The following is a 13818-nucleotide window of genomic DNA, read 5'->3' on the forward strand; positions in this document are numbered from 1 at the left end:
ACAAGTCAAACGTTTACCCTTAATCCACTCTACTTATTATATAGTATATATGTTCAAAATTTCTCATTATCAAGAAATGGTGTATGCGTCATAAGGTGTTGAAATGAGGTCTGAGATGGACACGTTTACATTGGGTCTTTTTTATAAAACATATTACTAACCAACAAATCAGCGGCTACAAATCTAGGTTTTCAATCAAATGCACGTGTCTTTCAAGGCATTATGGTACGTTAACTTGTTATCATATTCATACGTCCTCCATGTCAAAGATACTTGTGCTCTCTCTCTTATTAATTTGAGCAAACTCCCAAAGACTTATCTGACACAAAGGGGAGAAGGGTAAAGTAAATGAATCCAACCAATATGAATATAAGGAGTCGTGGAAATTAAGGTTTTTGAAACTGATATGAAGACCATTAGTTACTAATGTAAGTATTGGATCTAAACAATATTTTATTATTACAACTTGCGACAATCATCAATCATGTAATTAGAATTCCATTATAATTATATATATATAAAAAAGAGTAAAAATGAGATTGAGAGATTAAGAAACTGTAATTAAGCTACCCTAGATTTTCACATTTTCCTCTACAAACACCAAGGATTTACGGAATGGTGATTATAAATCCATTTATTTATTTATTTGAAGATAGGGGTGTTTGTGGAGGAAAATGTGAAAATCTAGGTACGAGCGAAGTCAGAACAATTTTTTAGGTGGGGTCGAATGAAATTTTAATTTTTTATAGTCTATATCTTTATAATTTTTAAAGAATTAAATTAAATTTTTATAGTTTTAGGGGGTCAAAGTATAATTTTACATTTACTAATTTAAAATTTTAAAAAATTTTAAAGTGCTTAAATAATAATTTTTCATTTCAGGGGCAGGGCCCCGGCACCTGCCAACCCCCTTAACTTTGCCTTTGAATCTAGGGGTAGCTTAATTACAACAACTTGGTAAGTGCTTAGAATCTTTTTTATATCCGTTATTAAATCCAAATTCAATATTTTAAAATAAAACATTTTTTAGGGATTTAGATCAATCTTAAAACTATATAATATAATATGTAAAATTTAATTTTATATAATTACATATATAATATTTTAATTAGACTCAATTTTCATAAATTATTAATATTATTATCATATATTGCATATAAAATAGTATATTAATATATTTTATTTTTAATTAAGTACAATTAAATTAAAATTAATGTTTTATACATATAATTAAAGTAAAATAAAATATTTATACGTATAATTACTGGAAATTAAAGTTTATATACACACTGAACCATAGAAGTTTATAATTCTCTTGAACTCTTGAAGAAGGGAATAATGTCACATTTATATAACCTTTTGGATTAAAATATAACATTATTAAAAAAATGTTAAATTTATTGGTGTGACATTTTGAAATTAAAAAATTTTACTTAATAGTTTTGTAATTTAAAAATAACATTGCAATTAACTTGAATTTGACAACAAAAACTTTAATAATATTATCAATTGAATCTAAATTTTGAAATCTGAAAGGTAGAGGAACTAAATTTTTAAAATAAAAATATATGGATTAAATTTTAAAACTTCAAAAAATACAGAAATTTATGACAAATTTTAACCTTAGTATTTAGGTCCTTCAATTAAAAATAATATAAAATATAATTACGTGGCAAATAATATTATGAAACAAATCCATAAATTTCCCAAATATAATAATGTCCGTAAATCAAAAGGTTAAAATTAGGGGGCACATGTAAACGTAGTGATGACGAAATGGGTGATGGAATGATGGAGTAAGCTTGAAATGAGGGAGGGTGAGTGGGGGGTTTTTTGTAGGAAAATGGGATGAAAATTTTTTGGGTGAATACTTCGATATAGCAATTTTGATTGGGTCATCCATCATCCCATCTCTCTCTCTTTTGTGTATCTACTCACACCAGAACACCCCGTTTTCGTTCCAACGTCGCTTTCTTAAACCAACGGTGGACCCGGCCTGGGATATCCTCCCACTCTATAATTTCCCAAATTATATTCATATATATATATATATATATTTACTAGGTTAAATTACATAATCTCCATATTATTTATTTATTTTTATATATCGGCCTTTGAAAGCTGCTCGAGGACTTTATATAAAGGTGGAAGTGGGGCTTTCGGGTCCTTACAGGTATAGAGTTGGTGAGATTAATTACTTGTCTTGCTATTGATACTACTTAGTTTGTGCTTAGTACGACCAAGTTATGGGTAGGCAGCCTTGTTGTGACAAACTGGGAGTGAAAAAGGGGCCCTGGACTGCTGAGGAAGACCAGAAACTCATCAACTTTATTCTTACCAATGGGCAGTGTTGCTGGCGTGCTCTCCCTAAGCTGGCCGGCCTCCGCCGCTGTGGCAAGAGCTGCCGCCTTCGCTGGACTAATTATCTTCGGCCTGACTTGAAGAGAGGCCTGCTTTCCGAGGCTGAAGAACAGTTGGTTATTGACCTTCATGCCCGTCTTGGCAATAGGTGAATTGCTTGGAGCAGTTTGATTATTATCTTTGATTGGGACAGCTTATAGTTAAAGCAATTAATTGACATTGGTTATTGTTGTTTTGTTTTATCAGGTGGTCGAAGATTGCAGCCAGGTTGCCAGGCAGAACCGATAATGAGATCAAGAACCACTGGAACACCCACATCAAGAAAAAACTTGTTAAAATGGGAATCGACCCTGTTACTCACGAGCCTTTAAACAAACAATCTAAGACCGAACAAAGTCCTTCCCATGGTCACAATTCTGCAGATAATCATATCACAGAGAACGACGGCACCGCCGCCAACTCGTCAGAGGATAATTCCAGTACTACACCAACTGAGAATTGCTCCACCACCGATGACTCCATTTTGTTAGACAGCATTTGCAACGATGAATCTTTATTGACAAGCTTATGGCTGGATGAACCTCCCCTGGCTGATGATTCATGGAACAGCACCGTACCCGCAGCTGAAACTTGTAATGATCAGACAAGCTTGCCATCTTGGGAAGACAGCATCGCATGGTTGCTGGACTGTCAGGATTTTGGGATCCATGACTTTGGGTTCGATTGCCTAAACGACAATGAATTAAACACGACCAACACGTACGCAAAACAGTAGCCTGATCATGCCCCATAGTTGGAAGAAGTTGTGAGTAAAAATTAATCAAAATTACCAAAGTTTTATGTATGTAGTTTGATCATCTTTAGGTCGTTTTTTTTTTCCATCTATTAATTTCAGAATATTGCGGGAAGGTCCTCGCTTCTTCAGAGGTTTCTTACCTACCAATTCAACACTGATACCAACCCCCATATCCTCAAGATGTGATATTTGTTGGTGCCTTGCAAATATTGTAATCTTTTCTTCTGTTCAAGACAATTATTATTCATCCAAATATAAAATAGAAAAAGGGAAAAAGAGAGAAGATTAGGGACACAGTGGGCATGATCAAAAGTGCTAGTGGGCTTTTGTGTAGTGATACCTTTTCTGTATATATGTATATATTTGACATTTATATATGGAATAATGGCAAAAGGAGAGTTACTTTGTTGTAATTTAAGTTTTCTTTCCCTTTTTTCTTTTATGATTTTAAAACAGGAACTTGGAGTTTAAATCTTATTGTTTTTGATAAAAGAATAGATATATTTGTTATTGAACTACAAAATTAGTTTCTTTTCTCTTAATCACGCTTATTAATGGATGATCATCTTCTCAAGATTGATTAAGATTTGTGGCCAAATTTAATATTATATCCCTACCATAATTGTTAAAAACCTTGTCTCTCGTTTAAAAATTCGATAATCAACAAGTTATCAATTCATAATAAATTAGTTAAAATTAACCATTTAAGTTTATGCGTTTACGAAAACTTGGATTATTTTCTCAGCTTTCTTTTAAATTAGAGGGACTAATTTTTTTAATTTTCTTAAAGGAGAGGGATGAACTTCAGAATTTGACAAAAAAAAAAAAAGAGAGAAGAATAAATTCTAGTACATATACCAGAAGAAGTATTTGCCTCTTAATAGTTAACTCTTTAAGTTGCTAAGATCACTCAACAACATAAAAGCAATAGGAATAGGACCACTGTTCCGCTTCCTATTAACATATTATTTTTTCCTCAATCATACACGATTACAGAAAAAGGTCATGGACAATCCAAACCATTCCAGCCTCAAAAACTTGCGACATACAATAAGCTTTACCAAAGTCAATAAAATTCGAAATCTACAATCGACTTCTTAACATTTTGATCCATATTTCGGTTGGAGCACACTCTCCATTACATATTGTTTTCAACTTTACACCCTAAACCATTATAATTAGTTCAATCCCACTCCTAATTAAATAAGCAATAAGTTGATCATGCTGTTTCTCTTTGCAGCGCTCTAGCAGGGATGATATCATTTTTCAGAGTTTTATCATTATCTTTTATGGATTAATTAACATTTCTTTTGTCCAACATTTATAAACAAAACAAAAAAAAAAAACAATTGTACTGAGTGCAGACAAAATCACAGATAACCTTTTGAAGAAAATTAGATTGTGAATAAAAAACTATTTACCAATGAGAAATACTTGAATTATGTCATCATGGACTTGATATTAAAGCTTTTTAATCCAGCCACAAGTTAATTGACTCATTTGTGACTTGTGATTAGACCTTAAATTCAAACAAGTATTTATCATGACTAAAAGGTTGATAATGAGTTGCTTTACACCACACAGTCTCTGCTTGCTGATGCTTATATGATTTAAATCCTCAAGAAACCCTTAAAATAATGTTTAATTTCGACATACATGAATGTGTGATTTGCAAGCATTTGGTATACCACATTATTTAAAAGCTCTGTAATCATGGTTTTTCTTAGGACACAAGCTATGATGTTTCATTAAATAAAAATCATGCGAACAAAATATAATTATTTTAAACATGATTTGAGTGAAATAATGGAGAAGTCTACAATGACACTGGGAAAGGTGAGTGATCGATGGAGGGAGACGCAGCATCTAAAATTCTCAACCTACATTACTCCTAGGGTGACCTGATCAGATTTCACCTCACAAAGATATATAGGAAAGAAGCTGTGACTACAAAGTGGAATGTTCAATCATGTGGGTATATTTTTTTGTGGCTAATGTTGAATATGAGATTGATCAGTCGTCTTCTTTAATAATTAGACCATTTTTGTTAGAATCTTGGAGATTTCAAGTATTCGTTGGAAACACTAGAAGAGTGTCCACTTCAATTGAGATGTGCAAGGAAATTTGTCTCAACCACTCTATTTGCAAATTTTCAAGTAGACAAATAAAATTATCATTTGTCTTTGAAGATTCAACTGATTACAATTTTATAATTAAAATTCTTTTTCAGGATTTTAATTTATTTTTTATAGGGACTTCTAGTATTTAAGTCAAAATTCATTGAAACACCACTAGTTTCAACTGACAACTAGTCGCAACATCTCTTCTTGTGCAGTTTTCGATCTCATGAGCATAATTGGCAACAACAAATTTCCTTTCAACTAAACAATTATGACCTGCGATTGTTTCATGATGAGTATCAAACCATAATTCTTACACCATTTATGAGCAAAATATAATTAACGAGATATAAGAAAAATTAAGAGTTTACATAGGAAATAATTTTTAATGTGATTATACTCTTTAAGCTTACACCCACCATCCCAAAAGAATAAAATATCATTTCATTTCACTCATAACTTTTGCAAAGATAAAGCTACAAACCATCCTTTACAACAACGTGTGACTTTTGTACAATATAGTTACCAACCATCCTCACATAAATAATAAATAAAATTCTACGAAGGCCCTTATATTAGGAGTCAGATTGCATTTTGTCTCTTCTATTCAAAAAAACGGGCAAATTAGTCTCTATACATTAAATGGAAGAGCAAATTTGTCATTTCTGTTAAAAACCTCATCCATTAATACAATTAAAAACAGACGTGGCTAACGGAATAATTAAACAATGACACGTGGCATACCACATATACCTTATGTTGACATATAAGGGCCAATTTTTAACTGTAGAAATATATGGAATTTTTAACAAAAAGACCAGTTTGCTCTTTTATTTAACATGCATTGACTAATTTGTTTAATTTTTTAGTAAAGGGGGGAAAATGCAATCTGACTCCTAATATAGAGACCTCTATGATACCTTTATCAGATTACATCCCTTCTAAACTTGATCTCCAAAAAAAAACTTAAGCAAGAAATTTTAATTATTAACATTTCTTACTTATTAAAAAAAGCGTAATGACAAAGTTAACTTTCAATATTTACATGTTGTCAGTTTGACCATTATTCTTTTATGAGCTAAATTGGTCATTAATTTTTTTAAAAAAGTTAAACCGCTTTTTTTAACGGAAATGCTAACAAAAGTATTAAATTTTTAACGATATTGGCGTGGCAATTTGCATGGTAGTCCATCCGTGTCTACTTTATATTGACATGACATTATTTTTCTTATATGGCATATCAACAAATAATTTAAAAATTATAAAACTATTCAAAAAATAAGAAAAATTCAAAATTATAAAGAAAAATAACATAAAGTGCATGTGGATTGTCATGTGAGCTACTATGTTTAAAATTTTACGTTTTAGTCAATATTGTTGTTTTAAAAAATTCAACTCTTTTAAAAGATTGATAGTCAAATTCGACTTTTTCAAAACATTGAGAGTCAAATTTAACTTGAAAAATAATAAGAACCAAATTGGTAAAAGATACAAATATTATAACCTAAATTTGTAAATTTATCTAAAAAATGTAATTTATCAAATAAACTTTAAGTATCAAGTAATCTTTAACCAAGAGAATCACATTAGGAGGCAATTATTTCTCTACAAATTGAGAAAAAATGAAGTTGGTCCACCATATTTGATATATCTCAAGCAAACATTTAAAAAGAGGTTTATATGTATTATAAATTTTATCACATGAAAATCATTTATTTAGAATATATGTGTATTAAAATAACATATAATAAATAATGAAGCATAAAATTTGAAGCTAATATCAAGTTGACTTGTGACACTAACAGAACCAATGACATTATCATTAAGAGTTTTTTTTTATATTAACAGTTTCTTTTTTTAAGTTTACTCAAGAATTATCATTGGTGTTTGTTTATGGATCCATTAAATACAAGTTCAAAGTATGAAAAGACAAAAAGGTCATCAAAATAATAATAGTAGTATAACACCCTGTTGACACCATTTTTTGGATGGAAAACGGGGTCGACTTGGGTTTTGATGAAAACGGAAAAAAACAGGAGTCGCCACCAATCCTTTTTGATGAGGTGTGATTAGGTCACCTCGTAAAAGTGGTTGTTTTTAATAAACGGTTTAATTTTATTAAAACAACAAGTTTGGTCCACGAAATTCAGAAAAACGGGTTCGGGAGTCGGTTACGCACGAGGAAGGATTAGCACCCTCGATACGCCCAAAATTGGTACCTAGTTGATTACTTAATGTCTTAATGTCGAAAATTGAAAACTTTGAAGAATTTTAAAAATACAATCCTTGTATTAAAATATTGAAAATTTTTGGGAAAAGGGGCATATTTTACGTTAATCGAGAAAAATGCATTATATCCAGTAAGTTAGGACACAATGTCTCGAATTCCCAATGCGCGAAGGAATGCCGAAAATTTAAAAGATATTTAACTATCTCGAATTTTAAAAAAGGATCACGACCAGTAAGTTAGGACACGATCTTTTTATTTTCGAGATCGTTTAAAATTTGAGTTTGAAAAGATTCGTGTATTTAAACTTATTGTGAAAATCGAAACCCAGTAAGTTAGGGTACGACCTCCCCAAATTTAAACACGAAATTTTGCTTATTCATATAAAATCATAATTTATGCATCAAATAAAATTAATCTAACACGAAATAAAATACGGTGTTAACACTCGTAATGAAACAAAAATGAATGCGATGATGTAAAAATAATGCGAGCAATAACAATATAAAAAAACAAATCAATATCATACCAAAATAAACAAGTATATGAACAAATAAAATTAAAACATCCTAAAAACGTAAATAAATAAATAAATAAATAAAATGAATAAAATTTTAAAAATATAAAAGATATATGTATATGTATATGTATATAAAAATATGAAATGTCTAAAATATAAGAGTATGTGTATACATGTATATTTAATAATAAAAGTGTGTATGTATGTTGCAGAAATGTATGCATATGTATATATATATATATGCTTTGAAATTATAAAATGAAAAAACTTTTATATGTATGTATATCTATGAGTTATAAAATATATGCATGTATATACATGTATTATAAACGTATAAGTGTACACATATATGTATATATACATATAAGGTATATAAATAAAATATAAGTATGAATATATATATAAATAAATTTAAAAATATATATACGTATATATATATGACAAAAGTATGTATATTATAAAAATATATACATGTGTATATAGATAACAAAATTTGAAGTTTAACAAAGTATAAATAAGTAAATAATAATTAATAGTAATAATAATAGCATCTAAATTTAATGAGAAAATAACCAAAACAACAAAGAAAAAAGGACTAAAATGAATTTAAAAGCAGGACTTTGGGGAAAATCCAAAATAAATAAAGGGAAGGACTCCTATGAACGCGCGCATAATGTGGAGGGACTAAAAGGGTAATTTTGCTTCTCCTCCAAAACGATGTTGTTTGGATAGGGACCCAATTGAAATCAGTAATAAAACAAAGGGCAAATTTAAGAATGTACAAAATCTGATTGAAAACATTAAAAACACGGAGGGGCTGAAAGCGCAATTAGCCCCTCCGCTAAGAAAACACGCGGATCCTTGGCAGGCGGGTCAGGTGGATCGGGTCTAAAGGCTAAACGACGTCGTTTTAGGGCTATGGTGCCAAGCCGTAAACGACGCCGTTTAGGAGGGGTATAAAACTCCAATTTTTTAGCAAAAATTCATTCTCTTCCACTCTTCAGAAAAAAAACAAAACATTCTCTCAACTCTCCCTCTTCTCGGTCCCTCCTCGGCCGGGGTTACAGCGAGCCACCACCAGTAAGCGCCATGCACTGCCACCCTACACTGGTAGAAAAAAGCGATAAAGGTTTTTTTCTTTCTCTTTATATTTTTTTTCTTTTTTTGCAAATGTAAACTGTTTTTAAAAAAATAAAAAATAAAAAAGAGGTAAAAAAGAAAAGAAATGCAAAACGAAAATCACCTTTGATTTTTATATTTCTTGTTTTTGTGAAATGTTACAAAAGAAAGAAAAAAGAGAATCCCCCTTTTACATTGTTTGGCTTTTGCCGAAAGAGAAGAAAAAAATCCTAGCAAATCCCCCCCTTTGTTTTCGATTAGAATGGCTTTTTATATCAAGCCATTTTACAATTTTTTTTATTTTTCTTTGCTTGTTGTTGCTGCTTTCTTTGTTTGTTTGCAGTGAGCAGCTTGGGCGGTGGCGAGAGCAGGTGGCCACTTGCTATGAAGCGCGGGCAATGGCGGTGCTAGGGCGAGCTAGGGACGTGCAAGCGCATTAGCTAGGCTAGGGTTTGAAAACCGAAACCCTAGGTTGACTATTGGAAATTTAGGTTGGTTGGGCTTTGGGTAGTTGGGCCGGTGCATTTGGGCTTCGGGTTTTGGGCCAGTGTTTAGGTGGGTTGAGTTTGGGTTATTTTGGGTTTGTTTAAGATGGGTTTGTAATGGGCCGGGCAAAATGGGCTTGTACACACCCCAAAAATCTCAATGTCACTAATAATAGTATTTCGAAAGATAAATAGCAAATTTTCCCAAAAGTTAAGAGTTACCCATTGAATAATGAGGTAAAGTCAAAATTTAACATTGAGAAAGTAAGTATGAATAGTGAAGGGTTAGTAAGGATTAAACTGCAAATTTATGAAAGATGGACTGATATTGCATTTTGTCATTTTAGAGAAATGGGTAATTTTTTCAAAAATATTTTTTTATGAATGTGATATGGATATGAATTGATAGGTAGAGTTTGAAAATTTAGATATGGACTAGATTGAAAAGTGGTGACAGGTACAGGAATTAAAGTGTAATCTTTTCATTTGTGGAGGAAGGATCTAAATGTAATTTTTTTTTCAACTTTTAGTAGATTTTTGGAGGCATAATCATAATATTGGAATATCCAAGTGTTGAGGCAAAAAGAAAGAGAAAATTTGTGAAGATTGAAGAAGAAGTATGTTGAATTGGATTGGTTGGTAATTAAAGAATTAAATTGAAAGTAAAATGGAAATATTTACATGCATACAAGTGGCAAATGACAAATAATAAAAGAATGAAAAATATGGGAAAAAAAAAGCAGACAATTCTCCATCATTGTAAATAGGTTCCTTGAATTTTGGGGAAGCTTTACTATGGTTTTCTTCAAAATTATTTTAGAAAACAAAATACTTTTTTCTGTTTTATTCAATTTGTTCTCTTTCTCATTTTCATGAAATTAAAGTGAGATTTCACCCCAAAGTATAATTTAAGAGTGTTTTGTAACCAACCATGGAGACTTGAAATAAAGATGGAAGTGAGAGAAAACATGGGTAAATTGTTTAAATTATTATGCTATATTTATTTAATTGTATAATTTTTTGTGAAATTGCAAGAATTAAGTGTACTAATTAATACTTGAACTCGACAACTAAGTTCATTTTAGTATTTGAACTTGAATTCCATCAATATTTGATTATGTGCTACATTCTCACTTGAAAATTAAAAATAAAATAAAATTTCTTGGTGATGGTGTAGCACAATTATAGAGTGTCACGTTATCAAACTTTTATATCATCCAAGTTAAATAACTAAAATGGACTTAGTTACCCAGTTCAGGTATGAAAGCAAAAAAAAGTATAGGTACCAAAACGGATCTAATTGTGAACAACTAAAAATTTCATTAACCCTATAAATTATTAAAAAAGAATTAAGATGAGGTTTTTTTTTTAAAAAAATTGATCTGGGCTTTTTTATAATAAACCCAACAAGTTAACTCAGCCACTAAGAAAAGAAGCTTCTCTCTCCTTCGTTATAGGGTTTACGAATAACCTCGATTTAATTCTCTTCTTTTGATATATCTCCGGCAATAAACTTCACCGTTTCATTCCATCCTAGAGTGCGGAGCTCCCTTCATTTGTCGGGTTTTGGCTCAGATCGACTGCCGGGTAAGAATTCGTGCCGTTGTTTCACAGTTCGACTCCTTATTTCTCTTCTCCTGAAGATTTTTCACATTTGAATCTCTGCCATTATCGTTTTTACACAGCTTTTCGTTTGGAATTAGGGGCCGACCATAGGCTGGTTGACTGAATCGGTTTCCGTATTGGGTTTTTTTTTTTTTTTTGTATTGTAAGCAATTGAAAGAATTGGAATCATAAATCCATAAATGGATTTTGGATTTCTTTGTCTTTGTTGTTTCAGAAAGTGATCTGTTTGTAATTTATGCTTTTCGTTGGTTTAAAATAGTTAATTATTTTGGAGTAGCATAGGGATACTGCATTGCCAGGTATCAAATTGTACAATGTGCTTGTCACAGGTTTCCAGTGAGAACTCTTCATTAGTATCTAAATTGTGACTTAAAATTTGTCATAATAACCCATGTTTTGTATCGGTATTATAGTGACTGAAGCGCTCATATATTTCATATACTAATTTTAATTTTATTATAGGATGGATGATCTATTTTCAGTCAATCATCCAGGACAGTTGTTTGAGTTTTCATGTTGCCCTTTGTAAATCCTCTGGTCTCTAGCTTGAGTTATACGTGTGTTTTTTGTGCTATGTTAGGCACTCATTAGTTATTTGTTTTGCCTAAGATCTTGAGCTAGATTCCTGGTGAAAGAGCTTGCTTAGTGAGAATAGGTGTGTTATGTTTTTAATCCATGGTATGTTTCTTTGTTGATGTTATTAGGTATTTCATCTTGGGTTGGTGGTGACATGGGTGATTTTCCAATCCAAATTAGCACCAGGCTTATCGACCGACTAACTGAAGATGATGAGAAGGTGAAGAAAAGAACAAAGAAAACTAAAACCAGGGTGCCACGAGAGCCTCGACTGCCAGAAACTAAGGTAGATCAGCCGCAAATATCTGATGGTTCTGAACAACAGAAAGGGACTAGTACAGGCACCGGATGGGCTGTTCCGCCTCCCTTGTTTATGCCTGTAAACCAACCTCCTTACTCTGTCAGTGCAGAATTGGATGCAATTCGATCTGTCGTTAAAGAGAGCGAGAACGTAGTAGAAAAGCTGCGGAAGCAGGAAAAGAACATGGTGCAGGAAGTAACACAAAAAGCCAAGGATCTTCATGATAAGGAGTTCAAGATACCAGAACCAAAGCCTATGCCTTGTTCGGTTGAGAGTAATGCTTGGATGACATGCTACAAGGAGAATACTAATGACCTTACTAAATGCGCTCCTCTGGCGCAAAATTTTGCAGAATGTGCTCGCAGAGTCAGGCAGCTTGCAAAACCAGCTGATAAGTAGTCTTTGATAGGGGCAAATTTTGAAGTCATAGAAGGAGTGCAAGCCACTTGCCATTGCAAATAAACCAGCAGACGAGAAAATCTACCAATTTGTTTTAACACCCTTGTAGGGTTACAGTTTGTGCCATTTTGGCATCTATCGTCTCATACTTTTTGTTAACATCTTCTACTTCTCCCTAAAGGCTTTGTTTTGTTACTTAATATGTTCAAAGCGACTTGAAATGATTGACATGATTTTCACCATTTTAATTTTGGTGCTTTAACACCAAATATTGTTTTCATTAATGTCACTATTTATTGAGATAAAGCAAGACTCTAAATTTGGTAATTTTTATTTTGTATAATTAAAGTATCTTTTGTTTTTGTGTTATAATTTCTAAAGATTAATCCTTTTGAGATTTCCTCAATAATGTTGTTGAAGTTGACATCTCTTCTTGGAATTTTGAGTGTGCAATGTCTTTTACCACTACATTTAATACTTATTGATTCAAAATTCTTAAATTTTAAACATATATAAATAACTCAAAAAATATTAACTTTATATTGTTAAAAAATTTTAAATAAAAAAATTTATGGCATGGTTTAAAGGTTACAACGGATGTTAAAAAATGCATAATTTCAACAGTCATTTTTCCTTTTCCCTTCAAATACTCTCCATCGGATTATAAGTGCTGTTAAGAGGTTTGCTCACTTGGGGCTGCCCTTGGTTTTGTGTGTGACAAGGATTAACAGAACCCAAGGCTTGAAAAGGTAAATTGCTCTGACAAGCCAGAAGAGAAATGGTTCTTAAAGTAGTTGCTGTAGCAATTTTCGTGTTTCTTATGTTGACGTGGAACATGTTTTGGTGGAGGACAACCCGCTAAATCAAAAGATAATGGCATCCATTTGATGAATTGCCTTCCAACTTACTCGCCCAAAGAATGTAGATGCCTTGAGGGGATGGGGTTTCGGGATTTTGACCATTTTAATATGGATAATGATTTAGCCTATCATTAATGTTTTAATTATATTATTATTTTATTACATTTTAAATATATATGATATTATCTTAGATTTATTTGTCGTTTTTTTCAATCTATTCATGGTGTACAGAATAATAATCCTTTTAATATTGTCTTCCCCGCTAGATGCTAGACAGGCATGGACAATGATAAAAATTTGAATGCTTTATGGGCTAGCCTTCCAAAGCACATCTATATTTTAACCTTCCTTGATTAGATACCCAATCGGAGCAATTCTCTTCCTAGACTTGGAGAATTATCCATGAAAGTATTGATTTGCTTAAATAG

General features: G+C 31.7%; 2 protein-coding genes across 3 annotated transcripts; both read left to right on the forward strand.

Annotated features, from left to right (window-relative positions):
* The first annotated feature begins 2111 nt into the window (after positions 1-2111).
* LOC105765142 (MYB-like transcription factor ODO1) lies at positions 2112-3570 on the forward strand. 2 transcript variants are annotated; one of them, XM_012584094.2, is made up of 3 exons: positions 2112-2509; positions 2608-3166; positions 3257-3570. In XM_012584094.2, the coding sequence occupies exons 1-2, from the start codon at positions 2247-2249 to the stop codon at positions 3134-3136; spliced, it is 792 nt and encodes a 263-aa protein (XP_012439548.1). In that variant the 5' UTR covers positions 2112-2246; the 3' UTR covers positions 3137-3166; positions 3257-3570. The 2 variants fall into 2 exon arrangements, with proteins under 2 accessions (XP_012439548.1, XP_012439547.1); XM_012584093.2 differs by having other exon boundaries at positions 2608-3570.
* Positions 3571-11046: 7476 nt separating this feature from the next.
* On the forward strand, positions 11047-12857 carry LOC105765143 (hypothetical protein). The gene is made up of 2 exons (XM_012584095.2): positions 11047-11215; positions 11959-12857. Exon 2 carries the CDS (start codon positions 11985-11987, stop codon positions 12528-12530), a length of 546 nt encoding a protein of 181 aa, XP_012439549.1. The 5' UTR covers positions 11047-11215; positions 11959-11984; the 3' UTR covers positions 12531-12857.
* The last annotated feature ends 961 nt before the right edge of the window (positions 12858-13818 follow it).

Source organism: Gossypium raimondii, chromosome 12, assembly GCF_025698545.1.
Source record: "Gossypium raimondii isolate GPD5lz chromosome 12, ASM2569854v1, whole genome shotgun sequence".
In the NCBI taxonomy this organism is placed as follows: domain Eukaryota; kingdom Viridiplantae; phylum Streptophyta; class Magnoliopsida; order Malvales; family Malvaceae; genus Gossypium; species Gossypium raimondii.